The sequence below is a fragment of the Vipera berus genome, assembly GCF_964194415.1.
Source record: "Vipera berus genome assembly, chromosome: 14".
Taxonomy (NCBI): domain Eukaryota; kingdom Metazoa; phylum Chordata; class Lepidosauria; order Squamata; family Viperidae; genus Vipera; species Vipera berus.
The window spans coordinates 5,458,955-5,482,094 of NC_138217.1; the positions used below are offsets into that span (position 1 = coordinate 5,458,955).

The 23,140-nt window shown below is 44.4% G+C and overlaps 1 protein-coding gene across 1 annotated transcript in view; it reads right to left on the reverse strand.

Moving 5' to 3' along the window:
* The window catches only part of LOC308674547 (transmembrane protein 132D-like), a gene marked incomplete at both ends in the record, with an annotated part of 253,795 nt that overhangs the window by 144,370 nt on the left and 86,285 nt on the right, over positions 1-23,140 (reverse strand). Inside the window, one exon of the mRNA XM_081339121.1 lies at positions 19,520-19,660. Coding sequence (XP_081195247.1) covers positions 19,520-19,660 — 141 coding nt within the window. The remainder of the gene's footprint in view (positions 1-19,519; positions 19,661-23,140) is intronic.

Sequence of the window (23,140 nt, forward strand, 5' to 3'; positions counted from 1 at the left end):
ATAGAATAGAATAGAATAGAATAGAATAGAATAGAATAGAATAGAAAATATAGAATAGAATAGAATAGAATAGAATAGAATAGAATAGAATAGAATAGAATAGAATAGAAAATATAGAATAGAATAGAATAGAATAGAATAGAATAGAATAGAATAGAATAGAATAGAATAGAATAGAATAGAATAGAATAGAATAGAATAGAAAATATAGAATAGAATAGAATAGAATAGAATAGAATAGAATAGAATAGAATAGAATAGAATAGAATAGAATAGAATAGAATAGAATAGAATAGAAAATATAGAATAGAATAGAATAGAATAGAATAGAATAGAATAGAATAGAATAGAATAGAATAGAATAGAATAGAATAGAATAGAATAGAATAGAATAGAATAGAATAGAATAGAATAGCAGAGTTGGAAGGGACCTTGGAGGTCTTCTAGTCCAACCCCCTGCTCAGGCAGGAAACCTTGTATCATTTCAGACAATCATGAGACCATGATTTATGATATTTTTCCTGGAAGCCAGCATTTACTTCTAGTTTCTCTCCACAACTAGCTCAGAGCAAACAGTGGATTTACTTTATGACTGGGGTGTTCGCTTAATCATCACCCCAAACAAGGTCCTAAAAACAGGTTTGGTCACAAAATCACCCCTTTTACAACTGTCATGACTTACAACTAAAATTGCCAGGCTCAGTAACGGTCATAAATACAAGGACTGCTTGTATTTTAAAAGCCTTTTTAAAATTTTCTTCATCTTTCAGCCTCAAACTGCTTCTTGAATACTTTGCTTCCCAGACAAATGCAACAGTCACTATGAATTTTTTTCAGACAAAAACGAATTGCCTCCAGCAATTAACAAGATGTTAGTCTCTGAGGAGACATTCTGCAATTAGCCAGTTTCCAGGTACAATATTTGCTGCCTCAACTAGACCTAATTGGAATAAAAATTACAAAAAAAGAATTTTTTTCCCCTCCTCTTTTGTTTCCTTAAGTTTGAGCACGAAAAAAATAGACAAGAAGAAGCTTCAGCAAAGAAAGGCCTGCCTTTGATCATTTAAGAAATTTTGGCATTTCTAAGTTTGGGGTGGAGACAGATTCCTGTTTGGGGTGAGGTGGTGGGGTCAAGGAATTATTCTATAGACAATAATGGCTGATCTTCCTGCGCTGCTGAAGAGAGTTGTGCGGCTGAATTCAATATAAAACAAAGAGTTTCAACAGAAGAGAATATTTGTAGCTCGGGGTTGAAATGGGAAGTTTTGGTGCTCTGCCATCTTGGTTGTTTTGTTGCAGACGTTTCATCACTCAACTAGATCACATCATCATCATCAGGAGGAGGAGGAGGAGGAGGAGGAGGAGGAGGAGGAGGAGGAGGAGGAGGAGGAGGACTGTGGGGTCCTTGGTGTTCTCTGAGCTTGGTGTTTTTCTCACAGACATTTCATGACCCAACTAGGGAACACCATCAGTGCTAGAAGGGGGAGGAGGGGGAGGAGGAGGACTGTGGGGTCCTTGATGTTCTCTGAGCTTGGTGGGGGTTTTTGCAAACATTTCATGACCCAACTAGGGAACATCATCAGTGCTAGAAGGGGGAGGAGGAGGAGGAGGAGGACTGTGGGGTCTTTGGTGTTCTCTGAGCTTGGTGGGGTTTTTTTGCAAACATTTCATGACCCAACTAGGGAATATCATCAGTGCTAAAAGGGGGACGAGAAGGAGGAGGAGGACTGTGGGGTCCTTGGTGTTCTCTGAGCTTGGTGTTTTTCTCACAGACATTTCATGACCCAACTAGGGAACATCATCAGTGCTAGAAGGGGGAGGAGGAGGAGGAGGACTGTGGGGTCCTTGATGTTCTCTGAGCTTGGTGGTTTTTTACAGATGTTTCATGATCCAACTAGGGAACATCATCAGTGCTAGAATGGAGAGGAGGAGGAGGAGGAGGAGGAGGAGGAGGAGGAACTGATGATGTTACCTAGTTGGGTAATGAAACGTCTGCAAGAAAACAATCAAGCGCAGAGTGTTTGGGGTCTCCTGCTCCTACTGCAGCCAGCATAATCTACTTTCACTGAATTATCTTCTAGCGATACAGGTATTTCCTTTCACTTATATGTCTTACTTATTTTTACTTGCATTAGAGTTGACCCCAAACAGATGTGTCCTTTTCTGATGACATTGCAGACCTGGAGGGACATTAATATGTTCTTCTATATCAACATTTTTGGGGGGTAAAAGTTAAAATCTACATGAATTTGTGATGAAATTACAATAATTTTAAATTTTTCTAATACCAAGGAGTTCTATATTTACTGTAGAACTTACATAGTACTATACCGAAGGAGAATGTGAGGAAAGGGATCTTAACTTTTCCTTTAGGATTTCCTTTGTTGCCCCCTGAGGGAAGAATTTAATGCGGAAGCTTTAGTATTGAAATTGTTTCTTTACTTCTAAAAGGTTTGTTGGTCTGCTTTCCAAATTAAGCCACAGTTAGACATTCAGCTGAATGTATGGAGGGCTTCCAGTTGAACAGACAAATCATACAGCCTCATATTTTCCTTGGTTTCCACACATTCAGCTGGCGATCTGAAGTTGAGTTATATCTGAATTCAAGTACCCTTCTTCCTGTGATCCAGGTGCCTAAGAAAGTGGGATTCTAGATCTCACAGACACCTAGATTCATACTGAAGCTAGAATAGCTCCTCCTCAGATCTTTCAGCTGAACGGGGGGTGGGTGGGTGGGTGGGTGGTGGGTATTGACTTGCTGCAGCTTGAAGATTCTCCCAACCCTTTGATCCCTTCGGATATTCACCCATGGTCCCTGAGAAGTTAGGATCAGCCCATGGAAATTGAATCTGGTGTAAAGATTGAGTGGGAATAAAAATGATATCATATTCAAAAGGGCGTATAGAAAAATATTAACTATCTCCCAGCTGCCTCTGCTCATAGAATTCAGCGGCCTCTACATCTCCTTGGTTTCCAGGTTGTTGTTTTTTCACAGCAGCAAAAGGGGAAAAAAACACACACATTTTTGCAAAAAAAGAAAGAAAATGCAATACTTTTTATATCTGCCTATTTTTATGTAGCCCTGACATTCTTGCTGATTTCCTCCCCCCCCCCCCCCCGTGCAGGCATACAATGAATTGTAAAGAATACCTTTTTTAAAAACCGCACAGAATAGATGGGGTTCAAATAAAAGTAGAATCTCAGCCCTTTAAAAGGAAGGAAGGAAGGGAGATAAAGGTGAAAATGGAAGAAAAAAGCTCGATTAGGTCCTAGAAAATTCCCTGTCTGAAATTACACTTTAAAGACAAGAGATTTATTTCCAAGATTTGGCATAATATTTGTTAGCCACGTTTGTGTTGGGGGGGGGCGCGGGTGTAAGAGAGACAGAAAGAGGAAATAAAAAATAAAAGAATAAACGGAATAACGGAATGGAATTGCTGGTTTTGAGAAGAAACCGTTCTTCTTACCGTGAATTTGCTTTGACAAATTCTCACTCGCGTTCTCCTAATTTTTTTTTTTTAATCCACCCGATCCTGGTGGTTAGAGATATATTGAATTTCAAGGAAGTGCAGCAAATTGACAATAAACCTTAGCCCTGGGTTCAACCTTAAGGAGACATTTCAAGAGAGGAGAGAACTGCTAAGTATTGACCTAAGTTAGGGCAGTAAAATAATTGCATTCAGCTCATGCTGGGATAAAACCTTGCCAGACATGTGGGAAACCAGGACCCGTTCTTCAAAATTTGCACCCCTCCAAATGTTACGACACCAAACATTTAAAAGTAGGGGGAGTGGGGAAGGGGGAAAGCAGTTTCCTTAGGGAAATGTGTGCTTCAAAATGCGTATGTTGATGAAGATCATGTATAAAATAAAACATGAGGGTATAAGAAGCCGCTTGCCAAGTATATTATGGAAATGCAAGCTGCCAAAACCAAAACATTGGAAGGAATACACCTGCATATTTTAGTGTAGAAGGAAGAGGGGTGAAAAAAATACAGAAGCTGCCGTAGAAGTGAGAGTTGATAAATCTAGGACCGGCGGGAAGAGGGGGGGGAAGAGAAGGTAAGAAAAACAAACAAACGTATAAGTCTTCCTAACTAGACTGTAGGATCTTAGAAAGGGTACAGAGAAGAGCAACAAAGATGATCGGGGGACTGGAGGCTAAAACGTACAAGGAACGGTTGCTGGAATTGGGTATGTGTAGTTTAATGAAGAGAAGGGTGAGGGGTGACATGATAGCAGTGTTCCAATATCTCGGGGGCTGCCCCAAAGAAGAGGGAGTCAAGCTATTCTCCAAAGCACCCGAAGGCAGGACAAGAAGCAACGGATGGAAACTAACCAAGGAGAGAAGCAACCTGGAACTAAGGATAAACTTCCTGACAGTTAGAACAATTAACCAGTGGAACTACCTGCCTCCAGATGCGGTGAATGCTCCAACACTGGAGGTTTTTAAGAAGAGACTGGACAGCCATTTGTCTGAAATGGTATAAGGTTTCCTGCCTGAGCAGGGGGTTGGACTAGATGACCTCCAAGGTCCCTTCCAACTTCTTCTTCTTCTTCTTCTTCTTCTTCTTCTTCTTCTTCTTCTTCTTCTTCTTCTTCTTCTTCTTCTTCTTCTTCTTCTTCTTCTTATTATTATTATTATTATTATTATTATTATTATTATTATTATTATTATTATTATTATTATTATTATTATTATTATTATTATTATTATATTATTATTATTATCCAGGGAGTTTCAGCTGCACATTTGTTTTGGTTTAAGGACCCTGTTGAGGATTGTGTCCAGAAAAGTCAAAATCTCCAGATCTCCTTGAGGTCAAAACAAATTAAACCAACTACTCGGGGATTTTAATCTGAGCCATCTACATTAGAATTTCCGAGCAGAAGCATAAATCTAGTTCGGACATTGTATAAACTACAAGGTTGAGATGAAAGATAAGCCCCCCCTCCCCGGGCTGGTTCAACCATGACTTGTCAAATGAACGACAAATGAACGTGTTTGCAGGAAACTTTAAAACTGTGTTTGTAATAACATATAGTACGAGGTGAACAGAAGATACAGAACCGCATCCAAATTATGGAACTAAGTCGGAGAAAGACATTCACGGTGAAAAAAGGGTAACATCCAAAGGAGCTCCTGAACTGAGAAGCTATTGGCTTGAACGTCCATGGCGATTCTCAGTCATCCAGGTCATATCTTGTCCCAAAGGTGCTTTTTTTTCAAGAGGCAACTGGACTTCCTTCGCTTTTCCATGAAGACGTTTCGCTTCTCATCCAAGAAGCTTCTTCAGTTCTGGAGAACTGAAGAACTGAAGAAGAAAACCGAAGAAGCTTCTTGGATGAGAAGTGAAATGTCTTCAAGGAAAAACCAAGAAAGTCCAGTTGCCTCTTGAAAAAGCCCCTTTGGAATATTGGCTTGGACAGAAGTTAAGCTAAGCCCAGTTGCTTTGCACGTAGTAGGGGAAAAGGAACTTAAATAATCGGAAAAGGGAGGAGGAAAATGTCTTCTATCTCAGAACTCCATCTGATGGTTATTAAATTGAAGAACTAGCTAGCTCAGGGCTCTTCAAACTTGGCCCTTTGATGACTTGTGGACTTCAACTCCCAGAATTCCTCAGCCAGGCACGGGAGTTGGGAGTTGAAGTCCACAAGTCATCAAAGGGCCACGTTTGAAGAGCCCTGAGCTAGAGAGTAAACATCTGTAACTAGCCAGTCATTGCGTTCGTACGTCAAGAAATCCACTGAAATAAGTCGTGAGTGTGCAAATATTGCCATTACCAATAAAGGAGAATATTTATAGCTCAGGGTTGAGGTGTGGGGTCCTTGGTGCTCTCTGAGCCTGGTTGTTTTCTTGCAGGAGTTTCATTACCCAACCAGGTAACACCATCAGTGATAGAAGGGAGTGGAATTTATGGAGAAGAGGGAGGGAGGGAGGGAGGGAGGGAGGGAGGGAGGGAGGGAGGAAGGAAGGAAGGAAGGAAGGAAGGAAGGAAGGAAGGAAGGAAGGAAGGAAGGAAGGACTGTGGGGTCCTTGGTGCTCTCTGAGCTTGCTTGTTTTCTTGCAGAAGTTTCATTACCCAAACCAGGTAACACCATCAGTGATAGAAGGGAGTGGAATTTATGGAGAAGAGGGAGGGAGGGAGGGAGGGAGGGAGGAAGGAAGGAAGGAAGGAAGGAAGGAAGGAAGGAAGGAAGGAAGGAAGGAAGGAAGGAAGGAAGGAAGGACGGACTGTGGGGTCCTTGGTGCTCTCTGAGCTTGCTTGTTTTCTTGCAGAAGTTTCATTACCCAAACCAGGTAACACCATCAGTGATAGAAGGGAGTGGGGTTTGCAAAGAGAAGGAGGGAGACTCTGGGGTCCTTGGTGCTCTCTGAGCCTGATAATTTTCTTGCAGACATTTCATTACCCAAACTAGGTAACATCATCATGCTAGTAGCTAGACCACCAAGCTCAGAGAGCACCAAGGACCTCTAAAATATTGTCATGCCATTTTACAAGGGCCCAGCCTCTAACCTCAGAAAGGGAAGCAGTGCACCACATCCAGTTGGACTGGATTCCTGCAACACATTTCATTTAAATAACTCTATCGACCTATTTTCCAAAGCACCTGAAGGCCAGACAAGGAGCCTTGGTGGAGCAGTGGGCTAATGCCTCCTTAAGTAACACCAGCTGCCTGCAATGAGTGCAGGTTCGCATCCCACCAGGCTCAAGGTTGACTCAGCCTTCCATCCTTCCGAGGTAGGTAAAATGAGGACCCAGATTGTTGGGGGCAATTAAGCTGACTTTGTAATAATGCCGCTTGGGGTGTGTGTGAAAGCCCTAATAAGCAGGCATATACATAGAATGAAGTCTATTGCTAAGCACATTGGTTTGTGCTTCTTAGATTGTAAGCCTCCCTGAGTCTTCGGAGAAGGGCGGGATATAAATGGGATTAAAAATAAAATAAATAAATAAATAAATAAATAAATAAATAAATAAATAAATAAATAAATAAATAAATAACGGAGATGGAAATGGATCAAGGTGACATTCAACCTGGAACTAAGGAGAAATATCCTGACAGTGAGAACAATCAACCAATGGAACAGAAGTTGCCTTCAGAGGTTGTGGGAGCTTCATCACTGGAAGCTTTCAAGAAGAGATGGAACTGCCATCTGTCAGAAATGGTGTAGGGTCTCCTGCTTGAGTGGGGGGGGGGGGTTGGACTAGATGACCTCCAATTCCCTTCCAACTCTGTTATTCTGATTCTAAATAGTGATTTAACCCAGCTTCTCGCTTTCTACCGTACAAGGAATTGTAAACTAACCCTTGAGAGTAGATTTGTACAACGTCTTCAGCTATAAGAGGACAACTCATTGAGGTTGAAGTGAATCAAACCAACATCTTGAATAAGTACTGAGGGAAGCGGAATTGAAAGATGATTATGGTTTTAAAATTGGAGGAAGAAACATCAATAACCCGTGTTACGTTGATGACATGACTGTGACAGTTGAAAATGCAAATGATCTGCAAGTCCTGGTGATGAAAATTAAGGAGCACAGTGAAAAAAATTAGACTCTAATTATATTTAATGACATTAGACCAGACTAGTGACAGCAGGCTCAGCAACCAGCATTGAAATGAGAAATAAGATACTAAAATTTTGGATAGCTTCTGTCTTTCAGGATTGACTAACAGTGACAAAGGGACCAGCAGTCAAGAAATGTGCCACAGACTAGTACAGATAGTCCTTGACTTGTTTAGTGACCGGTGGAAGTTACAATGGCATTGAAGAAAGAGACTTAGGACCATTTTTCACCCTTAGGCCACTGCAGCATCCCCACGGTCAGGTGATCAAAATCCAGACGCTTGGCAAGTGACTCACGTTTATGACGGTTGCAGCGTCCCGGGGTCACGTGATCCCCTTCTGATCAGCCAAGCGAATGGGGAAGCCAGATTCACTTAACAACCATGTGATTAACTTATCAACTGCAGTGATTCACTTAACAACGGTGGCAGGAAAGGTCATAAAGTGGGGCAAAAGCTGCTTAATAACTGTCTCACTTAGCAAGAGAAACGTTGGGCTCAGTTAGAGTCGTAAGTTGGGGGCTACCTGTAGAGACCGTGGCATTTTCTGAGCCCTGGGTCACATCCAGCTCTTTGGCTGTCCTTGTCTGGCCCACAGGAGGTAATTGGAAATTTAAGGAGGCTTCGTCACCCACCATCAGTCAAAGTGTGGCCTTGCAGAAGAGACCGACAAAGCACAACCAGGAACTACTGTTTCGGCCCTCCACAACAATCCCAGTTTCTCATGTGGCCTCTTGAGAAAATTAATTGCCCACCCTAGAAATTGCCTGCTCTAGAAAAAGTGCAGAGAAGAGCAACAAAGATGATTGGGGGACTGGAGGCTAAAACGGTTGCGGGAATTGGGTGTGTCTAGTTTAGTGACAAGAAGGACTAGGGTGACATGATAGCAGCCTTCCAATATCTCAGGGGCTGCCCCAAAGAAGAGGGAGTCAAGCTATTCTCCATAGCACCTGAGGGCAGGACAAGAAGTAATGGATGGAAACTAATCAAGGAGAGAAGCAACCTAGAACTAACGAGAAACTTCCTGACAGTGAGAACAATTAACCAGTGGAACAACCTGCCTCCAGAAGCTATGAATGCTCCAACACTGGAAGTTTTTAAGAAGAGACTGGACAGCCATTTGTCTGAAATGGTATAGGGTTTCCTGCCTGAGCAGGGGGTTGGACTAGAAGACCTCTAAGGTCCCTTCCAACTCTGCTATTCTATTCTATTCTATTCTGTTCTACCCCAGATTGATATCTGATAGGATAGCAATGAAGGCCTTGCAAAAGAAAAACAATGTGGTACTGTGATGTGCCTACATCAATCAAAACTAGAACTGTGTGGGCAATTATTTCAACTTGGCAATTTATGGATGCGAAAGTTGGGCCTTGAAGATGGATAGAAAGGATATTGATGCATTTCAATATTGGTGGTGATAGCCAGGAGAACAGATCAATGGATCCTGGAACAAATCGATCCAGCATTCTCATTTGAAACACAAAAGACCAGGCTGAAGATATTGTATTTTGGATACTTGATGCAAAACTCAAGTTCCCTTGAGCAATCCAGAAGTCTGGGAAAAGAGGGGGAAAATGGTGGATGGACTCAATTACAGCAATAATGAATGCATTAAAAGGTCAGCTTCGGACCAGCACAGAGAAGTTACATCTAGGTGGTCAATAAAAGTTGACACTACATTGATGGCCCTAATCAATCAATGTTGCACAAGCTGAAGATCTATAACCAATTTGGTGAGCTTCTGTATCAAGCAAACCTGTAAGGCTTACAAAAGCATTTCACAATAATCAACCCTACAAACTGCACAGAGAGATACATATATCACCTTAATTGCACAACACATGGACAGACTTCACCATAATTGCACCTGAGTAACTGTGAACGTCCTAGACCGAGCTAAATCCAGGCTAGAGAATTCTCAGAAGCTCAGGCAAAACAGCCATCAACAGGCAGATAGAGATAAACAACATCTCCATACCATTTCAAAAGAGGCAATCGTAAAGATACAAAGGAAGCAAAAAGACCAAATAACATCCAGCAAATAACACCCAGATAAACAGAAATTAATGCCAGGATTAACAATAAACCAGCAAATAACACCCGGGAAATAACACCCAGATCAATAGAAATTAATGCCAGGATTAACAATAAACTAACAATCAAGCTTATAATCAATAGCTCCATCAAGGAAATGCCTACTCAAACAAAGAGTTAAATAATAAACCACCAAGAACACTCCCACTAACCCTGTCAGGGCAAACCACTAGTATATAAACAGAAAACAAACCCCACACCCTTCTAGCATTGATGATGTTACCTAGTTGGGTCATGAAATGTTTGCAAGAAAACCAGTTTCAACATGCTACAGTCACAACTAGCACCCCTGTTCTAAGGCATTAGAACAGGGGTGTTAAACTGCCGGCCCGGCACGGGCCAGATGCATCATAGTGAAACCGTGCCCATCCCAATGCCAGCAATGGCAAAAAAAAGTCATGATACGTCGCGACACGTCACGTGACGTTGCGAGTTTGACACCCCTGCATCAGAAGAAGGAACGTTCTGGTGAAGGCTACCACTTCATGCTGGTTTTAGGAGCTTAAAAGGGAAAGGTTCCCCCGCACATGCGTGCTAGTCGTTTCCGACTCTAGGGGCCGGTGCTCATCTCTGTTTCAAAGCCAAAGAGCCAGCGCTTGTCCGAGGACGTCTCCGTGGTCATGTGGCCGGCATGACTAGACGCCAAAGGTGCACGGAACGCTGTTACCTTCCCACCGGAGTGGTCCCTATTTTTCTACTTGCATTTTTACGTGCTTTCGAACTGCTAGGTTGGCAGAAGCTGGGACGAGTAACAGGCGCTCACTCTGTTACGCGGCACTCAGGATTCGAGCCACCAAACTGCTGACCTTCTGATCGACAAGCTCAGCGTCCTAACCCACTGAGCCACTGCGTCATTTAGGAGCTTACACAATCTCATTGTCCACTTGGTGAGTTCCCCTTATTTCTGAACTAACCCCCCAGTGATTCTCTCATTTCTGTTTGAAATGATGAAGAGCAGCTAGCTGGGGGAAAAACCTGAGTTAACATTGTCCCCAAAGATGGCCTGAAGTCTTTTTTTTTTTTACCCTGACATTTCATTCAGCCCACCTGTCATTTTCCATAGCATTGAACAAACAACAAAGCTGACAGAGGTGACCACGGATGCTGATTTCCCAACATTTAAGGTGATACAGTAGGGAACTGGCAAACTATCACCTGTCAAACAAAATATTCATGGCTTCATCAGACCGAGTTTTTTTTTTAGAAAAATGAAATGCTTTTGTTTCGCCTTACTCCTCATCCCCAAGCTGCTTATCCATGCTCATTTCTTGCAACGAGGTCTGTCAAAGTGACACCTTTGCAAGGCCCCATTGTCAAGGATGAACATGGGTTTAAACTTTGCATCATTTGCTGCCCAGTGTTCAAACATTTCTCCTTGGTTCTCTGTTGCTTCTCTCAATAATAGTAGTAGTAGTAGTAGTAGTAGTAGTAGTAGTAGTAGTAGTAGCAGTAGTAGTAATAATAATAATAATAATAATAATAATAATAATAATAATAATAATAATAATAATAATAATAATAATAATAATAATAAAGTTGGAAGGGACCTTGGAGGTCATCTAGTCCAACCCCCTGCTCAGGCAGGAAACCTTATACCATTTCAGGCAAATGGCTGTCCAGTCTCTTCTTAAAAACTTCCAGTGTTGGAGCATTCACCGCTTCTGGAGGCAGGTTGTTCCACTGGTTAATTGTTCTGACTGTCAGGAAGTTTCTCCTTAGTTCTAGGTTGCTTCTCTCCTTGATTATTTTCCATCCATTGCTTCTTGTCTTGCCTTCGGGTGCTTTGGAGAATAGGTTGACTCCCTCTTCTTTGGGGCAGCCCCTGAGATAAAGGTAAAGGTAAAGGTTCCCCCGCACATGCGTGCTAGTCGTTTCCGACTCTAGGGGCCGGTGCTCATCTCCGTTTCAAAGCCGAAGAGCTAGCGCTTGTCCGAGGACGTCTCCGTGGTCATGTGGCCGGCATGACTAGATGCCAAAGGCGCACGGAGCGCTGTTACCTTCCCACCGTAGCGGTCCCTGTTTTTCTACTTGCATTTTTACGTGCTTTCGAACTGCTAGGTTGGCAGAAGCTGGGACGAGTAACAGGCGCTCACTCTGCTACACGGCACTCGGGATTCGACCCGCCAAACTGCCGACCTTCAGATCGACAAGCTCAGCGTCCTAACCCACTGAGCCACCGCGTCCCTGAGATACTGGAACACTATTATTGTGTGGGAGATAATAGAATAACAGAGTTGGAAGGGACCTTCAAGGTCTTCTAGTCCAACCCCTTGCTCAAGCAGGCGACCCTACACCATTTCAGACAAATGGTTGTCCAGTCTCTTCTCAGAAACCACCAGTGATGGAGCATCCACAACTTCTGGAAGCAAGTCGTTCCACTGGTTAACTGTTCTCACTCTTAGGGAAATTCTCCTTAATTCCAGGTTGCTTCTTTCCTTGATTAGTTCCCATCTGTTGCTTCTTGTCCTGCCTTCAGGCGCTTTGGAGAACATCTTGACTCCCTCTTCTTGGTGTCAGCCACTCAGATATTGGAACACTGCTTCCCTATCTCCCCTAGTCCTTTTTCTCATTACACTAACTCAATTTCCGCAACTGTTCTTTGTATGTTTTAGCCTCCAGCCCCCTAATCATCTTTGTTGCTCTTCTCTGTGCTCTCTTGAAACAACGTCATTGGGTAAACACAAAGAATAGATCCTCAAATATGTTTGGGGTTGTTGTTGTTTTTTGGTTGTTGTTGTTGTTGTTGTTGTTGTTCAATTATTCAGCTAGGTCTCCTTTTGCTTTTGAGTTTTCATTTAAAAGAGCCCAGATCCTTTGCCCTCATGCAGGACACATAAACAGTTTCTTGTTGACTGGGGCAAGCTCAGTCCTCCGACTTCCAGACGTTGCTAAAGTGATTTTGGGACTCTGCTACTATCTAGCCTGCACTGTGGACAAAATGGGAAGTCCTGCTGGGAGGGGCTGCCCATTATTGTGCCTCTAGAGTGCAAAAGAAGAGTTTTTCCACTGGTAAAAAGTGCAGTTTCCCACAATGCACTCTCAATGTAGTTAATTATAATTACAGACCACAGCAAAAAAAAAAAATCTCCTGCCCCAAGCATCCAGCACGGTTTAAGTGTCTCTCTGTAGTCTTGCAACTCCACTCTCCTGCAACATTGTAAATTGAAATCTATTTCTCTCAACGGGATGGAACACCTTTTACAAAATGTTATTTTTGCAGCCATCGGCAATTTTCCTTGTCCTCTTGCCATAAAATGCCTCTTGGGGGTGGGGGGAAATGATCCGAGCCCCCCCCCAACTCATTAAAACACACATATACTACGTTAGCGGTGATCTACAATACAATACTGGGTTTATGAAACATTTTAATGAACACCAGGAAGCCATACAGTAGTTATTCTAGTTGTTAGAGTTTAATTGAGAATAGAACAGAGTAAGAGAGTTGGAAGGGACCTTGTGGGTCATCTAGTCTAACCCTCCACCCACCCACACAAGCAGGAGACCCTACCCCATTTCTGACAGATGGCCGTCCAGTCTCTTCTTGAAAGCCTCCAGTGATGAAGCTCCCACAACTTCTGGAGGCAACTTCTGTTCCATCGGCTGATGGTTCTCACTGTCTGAAAATTTCTCCTTATCTCTAGGTTGAATTCCTCCTTGATCAGTTTCCATCCGTTATTCCTTGTCTGGAATATTGATGCAGGGTGAGTTGCCAAAACTCGGAAGTGGTGTGTGTGTGTGTGTGTGTCATTTTGGGAATTATAATGTTCCAGAGAGTCCCCAAGGAACATGTCTGCAGCTGCAACAGGTTACAAGAATGGGACTCTGACTCATTCAAAAGGCTGGATGGTAAATAATTTAAAGTTAGGCTGCCAAAATGAGAATTAGTCACAAAGCATAAAAGGACCAGGGATAAATGAAAATGAAAAGAAGAGGGGATTGGCTTATTCTCTTGGGCACCGGAGGGCAGGGCAGAAGTAAGGGGTCATTCTCAGGAGTAGGGGGGTCCCCTGCCCCCCCAAATGGTTTGTTTTGCTATTGCAGGATAGGAGACGGTCCTAATCAGTTAATGAGGCTGCACCCATAGTTGTGTGGTGCAAGATGAGATGATTGTGTACAGCTAGATTATCTCTAAAAAGGAGACTGCATTTCTGCCGTATGAATTTCACGTGAGCTGTGGGCTCCTAATCCAGACCACACTGCCGTTGTTTATCCAGCTGGTCCACCAGGATAGTTTGCCAAATATGCTTTCCGGAGTGTGAGATATACTGCATTTCGAAATACCCTTGATCTACTAAACCAGAGGTCCCCAAGCTTTTGGGCACCAGGGACTGGTTGCGTGGAGAGAGGTTTTTCCGTGGACCGGAGAGTGTGTGGTTTTGTGTGCTGCTTTGCTTGTTTGTGCAGCCCGGTTGCTGGCATGCCACTGGTCCACGGCCCAGGGGTTGGGGACCCCTGGACTAAACTGTTATAAAAAGAGGTGCAGATGGAATGATTTGACTTACTCACTGGCTCCTAGCAACAATGATCAAACTCTATAAAAACTCACATAAAGGTAAAGGTTCCCCCGCACATGCGTGCTAGTCGTTTCCGACTCTAGGGGCCGGTGCTCATCTCCGTTTCAAAGCCGAAGAGCCAGCGCTTGTCCGAGGACGTCTCCGGGGTCATGTGGCCGGCATGACTAGACGCCAAAGGCACACGGAATGCTGTTACCTTTCCACCGTAGTGGTCCCTATTTTCCTACTTGCATTTTTACGTGCTTTTGAACTGCTAGGTTGGCAGAAGCTGGGATGAGTAACAGGCGCTCACTCTGCTACGCGGCACTCGGGATTCGACCCGCCAAACTGCCGACCTTCTGATCGACAAGCTCAGCGTCCTAACCCGCTGAGCCACCATTTCCATTCCCATCCCCATCCTCTCTCTCTCCCTCCCGTCCTCCCTCTCTCCCTTCCTTTCCTTTCACCCTTCATTCTTTCTTCTTCCCCTTCCCCTCCTCCTCCTCCTCTCTTATGCTCTCTTCCTTCCTTCTCCTTGTCTTTCCTTCCTTCCTTCCTTTTTCTTCCTCCCCCTCCTCCTCCTGTTTCTCCTCCTCCTCCTCCTCCTCCTCCAATCTTGATATCAAACTCGTGATATTTACATGATGACCTTATCATTTGTCTCCCTTGTGGCCATCCACATTGGCCCTCCTTTTAATTAACCCAGATAGGGGAACCTTTACCTTTTTTACCTTTATCTTCAACAAGATCGGAATTCCTGAAGAAGAATATTTCTACCTTACTTGGTTTGGATCTTTTTCTTTTGCTAGGAATCTTCAAGGATACCCAGCAAGCACATCTGTAGGACCTCAGGAAGGGTTGAAACCCATGTTTGAAACAAAATGTTGATGGAGCAGAAGGAGGAAACTCAGCCACTGGACCATCTTTTATTTCTCATCCCTAAGGAATTTTCCACCAGCCCCATCCCCCAACATCCCAGTCTATTTTTTTAACCAACACAAGTCACCTGTACCTTTGAACCCCACTAAGGAATATTTTGAACTATGGTGCTGGAGAAGACTCCTGCGAGTCCCTTGGACTGCAAGGCGATCAAACTGGTCAGTCCTAGAGGAGATCAACTCTGACTGCTCTTTAGAAGGCCAGATCCTGAAGCTAAAACTCAAATACTTTGGCCACCTAATGAGAAGGAAGGACTCACTGGAGAAGAGCCTCATGCTGGGAAAGGTTGAGGGCAAGAGAAGAAGGGGACGACGGAGAATGAGGTGGCTGGATGGAGTCACTGAAGCAGTAGGCGTGAGCTTAAATGGACTCCAGAAGATGGTAGAGGACAGGAAGGCCTGGAGGAACGTTGTCCATAGGGTCGCGATCGGTCGGACACGACTTCACAGCTAACAACAACAACAAAGAATATTTGGGGACACAAAAATGTGGCTTCAAGACGTTATCCCAAGCTGATAACAAGTAAGGGGTTTGTTTGTTTTTTGCGGGGTGGGGGGGAATTCAAATGCTATTTGACAGATGGGCTTAATTAGCTATGCCAATGCCAAACCATAATATTCGCAGTTAATATTCATTCCAAAACACCCTGCTGCTTCTGATAATATTGGTATGTTAATCTTATTACAATAAGGGTTTTGCACTCGGAGCATTTGCAAACAGACAGAGTGATATATTTGAAAATACCGATAAGAACGACGTTTGCGCTGCCTGGCTGTTTTGTCACTTGTGTGAGCGTCCCTTTAATCTGGGAAATTTCACCTGTGGTAGCAAAGTAGCTTTATTAATGTTGCTTCCCCAATCCCCTGCCAACCACCGATGACACAAAAGCACGGAAGAGTCTCTAGTTAATTAATGTTGCCCTTTTATAGCTCTGATTGCTTAGAAGATAGAAGAAGATAGAGGCAGGCAGAATCAGAAGGAAGGGATGTTGAGGCTGAAATTATAAAAGCCAATGAACTCCCAATACTGATTTATTGATGTTTGAACCATAAAAACACAGTTTTTCTTCCAAGGAAACCAATCAGGGCAAAATCCATTCTTTCCTCTTTCTGTCGCAGACTCCCAAAACTGAAGTGAGGGAAAGGATCTTGAAGTTTTCTGGGTTGTAAACAGGAGATCCTCAAGTTATGACGTTAGTGGCTCCCGGAATTTCCATCGTACGTTGTAAGTGGAGAGCAACCCAATTTTACAACTTTGCTTGCGGTGGCTGGTGAAGCAAACACAGGCGTGCTTAAGAGAACAATTGTGGGGTGGTTGAAGCAAATCTGTTCATTGGCAAGGAACTGGATGAAAAGGGTGGAAACTGGCAAAAAAACATTATAAATTTATAATCGTGGAGATTGTGGAAGGCTGCAATTGGCTGTAAAGTTGCCCAGCACCTGGAATGCAGTCATGTAACCGTGTGTGTGTTTGTGTGTCCATGCACATCTGTGTGCTGCCAGAAACAGATTGTAAGTGGCTTTTGTGGGAGGTGGGGGCTCTGTCGTAACTTCAAACAGTGACCGGTCATTAAACAAGGACTCCCTGTACCCTTCCTTCAAGGCAGCTCATCCAAAGACATCATAAATGGACGTGGATGAATGGACCAGTGAAAACTCCAAGCTCAGAAGGAACATGGGTCTTGATCCCATCACCGGTCCAAGCTTCCTCATCCAATTGTCCTCTACAACCTGACCCAAGGGAGGAATCCAGATGTTTTCTTCAATCAAGTGGGTTGTAAATGAAAGCAAACACAATTTAGATTTGTTCAGTTTTGCGGTTCATCCAATCCCATCATGTCCTTTGGAACATAGGGTCCTCCAAAGCTTTGGGTAGAGCATGGGGCATGTGCCAGTCCATCCAAGTCTTGGGGAAAATGGACCACTTTCATTCCAAGTGGCACAGTGGCTCCGTGGTTAAGACATTGAGCTCCTGTCCTCTTCCCAGCTCCTGCCAACCTAGCAGTTCAAAACTATGCAGATGCAAATAGATCAATAGGCACCACTTTGGTGAGAATGGAACAGCGCTCCGTGACGTCATGCTAGCCACATGACTGCAGAAATGTCTTCAGACAGCGCTGACTCAATGGCCTTGAAATGGAGAGGAGCGCCACTCGTTAGAGTCAGCCACGGAGTAAAATCCGCAGGGACTCCTTCATTCCAGAACAGGAGAAGATCGCAGAAGGCTCACCACCACGGTGTCCTAATGGAATAGCCAGCTTCCGAAATGCTGACTGCTCAAGAGGTAAGTTTCACACCATCAGGGCAGGAGGAGGGAAAAAGCAGGGGAGCTATAAATCTACATCTTGAAACGTGGCTTGAAAAATTCACTAACAAGATTGACGAGGAAGCATTTTTAATTCCTCCTGGAGAGTTCAAGCTGCAAACCAAGGATTGCAATTAGCCAGGCATTCATCTTTTAAAGCTCTTAATTTGAAGAAATGGTACAAGGGAATTGGACAAAATTCAAACCATCTTCCCTTCCCCCCACCCCACCTCCCATATGAGCGTGTGCGCGTACACACACAGACACACGCACAAACACACACACACTGCTTCCTTTTCCCCCCTTTCCTTTAAGCTCAGCATTGCTCAAGCTCAGCAATTTTAAGATGCGTAGAGTTCCCCAGGTAGCTGGCTGGCTGCGGAATTCTGGGAGTTGAAGTCCACATAACTTATTAGTTGCTGGCAGGGGAATTCTGGGAGTTGTAGTCCGTGTATCTTAAAGTTGCTGGCTGGGAAATGCTGGGCGTTCATGTCCACACAGGTTGCTGGGATTGAGAAATCCTGCTTTTGGGGATCAAAATGTCAGAAACAAAGAATACAACATGAAATTCTTCCTTTGTTTCTTGCGACGTAATTTGTGGCAAAAGAGATTCCAGAGATGCGTATGGGTTGTAACAACTAGCAATGGGTACCCCTCAGAACAGGTAATGATGACCTTTGGGGACTGTGGGGTCCTCTAGAAGCTTGGCTGTTTCCTTGCAGACGTTTCATTACCCAGCTGAGTAACATCATCAGGGCTAGAAGGGAGTGGGGTTTGCAGAATGGAGGAGAAAGAGGAGGAGGAGGAGGAGGAGGAGGACTGTGGGATCCTTAGTGCTCTCTGAGCTTGGTGGTTTTCTTGTAGACATTTCATTACCCAACTAGGTAACATCATCAATGCTAGAAGGGAGTGGAGTTTGCAGAGAGGAGGAGGAGGATTGTGGGGTCCTTGGTATTCTCTGAGCTTGTCTGTTTCCTTGTAGAAATTTCATTACCCAACTAAGAAACATTATCAATAGTAGAGGACGGTCGGTTTTGCTTTTCCGAGACACTTTGGCCTGAGACCTGCATGGCCAGTTATAAATCCCTCTTTGTTCTGTACCAGCCTGCTACCAGCCCTGCAGAAAAGGCAGGGACAACCCCTTTTACAAGAAGGCAAGAGGCTGGAACTAAGCCTGCCAAATTTATGGACACAAAAGCAAACAGAACAAGACACGAACCATGAAACAGGAGCTATTCAAACGGTTGCCTTCAGCAAACCAGCCCTCCCACGCATTCCCCTTTTAAACAGTTCAGGACGTGGCTTCTCTCTGCCTCCTTCCAAGGTGCCCCATTGCCTTCCTCTGTTTACTCCTGATTGACTGCCTTCTGCGTCGGGCGTCCTTGAACAGGGCCAGCTGTGGGTCATCTTCATCCACGCTGTCAGGCTCACACAGCTGGGTCTGCGTCGTAACCAGGTGGGAGGGACCTGGCTGAGGGCTCTCATCAGCAAGCTCTCCAACACCCCCTCCTCCTCTGAGTCGTCTGACCCAACTGCCGAACCCACAGGCTGACCCTGAATCACAACACTCTTTTCCAGACTGCCAACTAGCTTCTCTCTGATATTTCACCGCCCCAGTTGAATCCTTATGCACATAAACCTCTTATCCTGGTCAAAGAATCTGATGTGCATACAAGGAAGTTTCTGCATGGCCTATCACTGTCCACAACTAAGGATGTTTAATATCCAAGCAGGCGCTCTTGGCAGCTGATGGACCAAACAGGACTAAACTTGATAGTCAAGTGTGGGGTTGACTCAAAATAAAAGTCTTCAACAGGTGGCCCACTTTTTCATCAGAGTTCTGTTCCAGCCAACCCACCATGGATGCTGAGGTTTTAGATGATCAAATTGAGTTTGGCACCCCTGCTCTAAAAGGATGCAAATGACCAGCGCTCTGCAAGGAGTATAAGTCCTTCCATTCCCCCACCATCCAGTCAGAGTTGAAGAAGCTTCTTGGATGAGAAGCGAAACGTCTTCAAAGGACAACAAGCAAGCCCAGTTGCTTCGTGAAAAAGCATCTTTGGGATACGATCTGAAAAGGGTTCAGAAAGAAGCCGCTGGGATCAAAATCAAGGCCTACCTGCTTCCAGCTGTTTTTCTCTGGCAATATATCACCGCTGGGGAATTCTTCCCCATATAATCCACGCTCTTTTGGACTTCCCAGATGTACGGGTCGCTGGCTCGGATGCTGACAACTTTCACCCCTCTCTTCACCTTTACCCTGGCAGAAAGAAGAGACTATATTAACAACGGGACAGGAAACGCCTTTTTTCTCCCCCCCCCCCCGCTTCAATTACTCCATCCATCTTTCGTTGCGTTCCTCATTACTGGCCCTTCAAAAAATGTGGGGTCTCTCAAGGCAGACACTCTGCGATAGGAAAAAAAAGGGGAATGTAATAAAAACCAGCTTACCTGTGCAGGGTCTTATCCCTCGTTCACTTGAATGAACAGTTTATTTCTCTGCCTGGCGCAGAAAAAAACAGAAGGTAGGAGATACACCAAGGAGTTCTATCAAAGAGACTTTTCTGCAGCCTGGGTTTCAGACTTTAGCTGTGTTTTGTTCTCCAGGCTTGTTTTAATATAATTCCTGAGCATTTCATTACCATTGCCTTCTTTGCTCCCTCCCTCCCTCCCTCCCCATCCATTTATCTTCCTTCCTCCCTCCCTCCCTTTGTCCTTTCCTTCCTTCCTTCTTCCTTTTCTCCCTCCCTCCCTCCCTTCCCAGCCATCCATTTATCTACCTCCCTCCCTTCCTTCCTTCCTTTCCTCCCTTTGTCCTTCCTTCCTTCCTTCCTTTTCTCCCTCCCTCCCTTCCTTCCCAGCCATCCATTTATCTTCCTTCCTTCCTCTCTCCCTCCTTTTCCTCCCTTTGTCCTTCCTTCCTTCCCTCCTTCCTTCCTCCTTCTTTTCCTCCCCACCCTTCCATTTATCTTTCTTCCTTCCTCTCTCCCTCCCTCCCTTCCTTCCCTCCCTTTGTCCTTTCCTTCCTTCCTTCTTCCTTTTCTCCCTCCCTCCCTTCCTTCCCACCCATCCATTTATCTTCCTTCCTTCCCTCCTTCCTTCCTCCTTCTTTTCCTCCCCACCCCTCCATTTATCTTCCTTCCTTCCCTCCTTCCTTCCTTCCTTCCTTCCTTCCTTCCCTCCTTCCTTCCTCCTTCTTTCCCTCCTTCCTTCCTCCTTCTTTTCCTCCCCACCCCTCCATTTATCTTCCTTCCTTCCTTCCCTCCTTCCTTCCTTCCCTCCTTCCTTCCTCCTTCTTTTCCTCCTTCCTTCCTCCTTCTTTCCCTCCCCACCCCTCCATTTACCTTCCTTCCTTCCCTCCTTCCTTCCTCCTTCTTTCCCTCCCCACCCCTCCATTTACCTTCCTTCCTTCCTCTCTCTTTGTCCAAGCTTAGTTCTTTCCTTGCTGACATTTCACTACCCAGCTAGGTAACATCATCAGTGCTAGGAGGGAGCGGGCTTGGCTTGGCCTTTCAGTGTTGGTGGGAGTCTCCTAGGTGGTTCCCTGGTGGTTCATCAGAGAGCACCAAGGACCCCACCTGTCCAAATCAACATGGCTAGCCAGTTGGCCCTTTTTTTCAGTGCAATTTCAAACGGTCGCTAAATGAATGGTTATAAGTCAAGGACTAACCTGTATGAGTATCGTTTTTTGAAATAAACACCATGGAAAACAGTTGAATGGTCCCCAAAAGCAAACTCGTAGGGAAAACCTATCTCCAGGACTGAGACTCATCCTTAAACCAACATCTAGGACTGGTAGAAAAACTTAAGTTGAACCGCCAACAATCATGGTTTTGTATTAACAATGCCCGTTCCGCTAAATGCCATGTTTACCAGGGTGCTAAGAAGGCTTCAGACTGTGCTGTTAAAAAAAAATGCAAGCTTTTATTAGTCTATTTATTCCCTATGCCTGTTTTAAGAGCTGCCTGTGGCTGTGTCCCAGGATTTCGTAGTTTACAACCAGTTTACACGCAAGCTCCCGGCCCATCATTACTGCAGGCTGGTAATGGCTGTGAAATTGTCACTTAAGTGTTGTGAAAAGTGGAACAGCTGGGTGGCAAAGACAAAAGAGTGCAGAAACATCACTAAGGGCCAGTTGTGTTCTCAGCTGAGTCCACCTGTCTGCTTTTCTAACCATCAGAGACTCTGTTTTAAAAAAAAACGATTTGACTTGACTTTCTTTTGAAAATTATTTCAGCGGGGGAGCGGGCGAGAAGATCAAAGCCGCTGGAGGACACGGAGAAATAGGCTGAAGAACGCGCTGAAGTTTTTGTCCACTTCAAATCTTGCCAAAGCACACAACAAAGGCCTCCGATTCTACCATTCGAACAGATTCAGAAAGTCCACTGAATTTGATCCAATGATTTGTATTAGGAAAAACCGATCAAACGCTTTGTCAAACTGCTTCAGACCTAATTTGGGGAAAGCCCATCAAGCAAAAGAAGCAAACTGGATGGACAGATTCAGACTGATTTAATGAACCCTATCAATCCATCAATTCATTTTGGCCAAATCAGTTTGACATTCCAGATGAGCCCAGTGAATCTAAATGAATCCAGAGCATCAATGTCACCAGGGCTCTTTGCTTGTTGCTTGTCTGCAAAATCCAGCACTGGAGAAGATTGAGAGGCTTACTAAGCTCTTGTATCATCTTTTGTATCACCACAATATAAAAAAGATGCAGAGGGCCTAGAACTGTGGTGGCGAACCTATGGCACGCATGCCACAGGTGGGACGCAGAGCCCTTTCTGTGGGCACGTGCACCGGTTTTACAAAACCTTTTCACTTTAGGCCTCCGCCGCCGTGTGCAAAAAAAAAAAGGTTCAATCAATCAATTTCAACTTCTCGCGGGAAATCGCAAAGTTGGAATTGATTGAACTTTTTAGTTCCACCCAGTCTGCCCACCCAATGGGCCACGCCTACCCAATGGGCCACGCCCACTCGGCACCCGATGATACAGAAGTGGGTTTTGGGTTGCAGTTTGGGCACTCGGTCTCTAAAAAGTTCGCCAACACTGGCCTAGAAAGAGTGCAGAGAAGAGCAACAAAGATGATTGAGGCTCTGGAGGCTAAATCATATGATGAACGGTTGAGGGAACTAGGTATGTCTATTCTAAAGAAGCGAAGAACTAGGGGTGACATGATGGCAGTCTTCCAAAGTTTGAGGGCTGTCACAGAGAGGAGGGGGTCAATCTATTCTTCAAAGCACCCGAGGGCAGGACAAGAAGCAACGGATGGAAACTAATCAAGGAGAGAAGCAACCTAGAACTAAGGAGAAATTTCCTGACCGTGAGAACAATTAACCAGTGGAACAACCTGCCTCCAGAAGTTGTGGATGCTCCATCACTGGAGGTTTTAAAGAAGAGATTGGAGAGCCATTTGTCTGGAATGGCATGGGGTTTCCTGCCTGAGCAGGGGGTTGGACTAGAAAAACCTTTAATATCTTTTCCAACTCTATTACTCTATGTTCTAAGACAATGAGATTAGTAGATCATCAGACTCTGTGTAATAGCTAGTCTTTTAATCTCCAGCGGAGTAGAGTAGAGTAGAGTAGAGTAGAGTAGAGTAGAGTAGAGTAGAGTAGAGTAGAGTAGAGTAGAGTAGAATAGTTGGAAGGTACTTTGAAAGTCTTCTGATCCAATCTCAGGCAGGAGACCCCATATCCATAACTTATTTGGATTTCTGTGTTGTTCCACAGACCA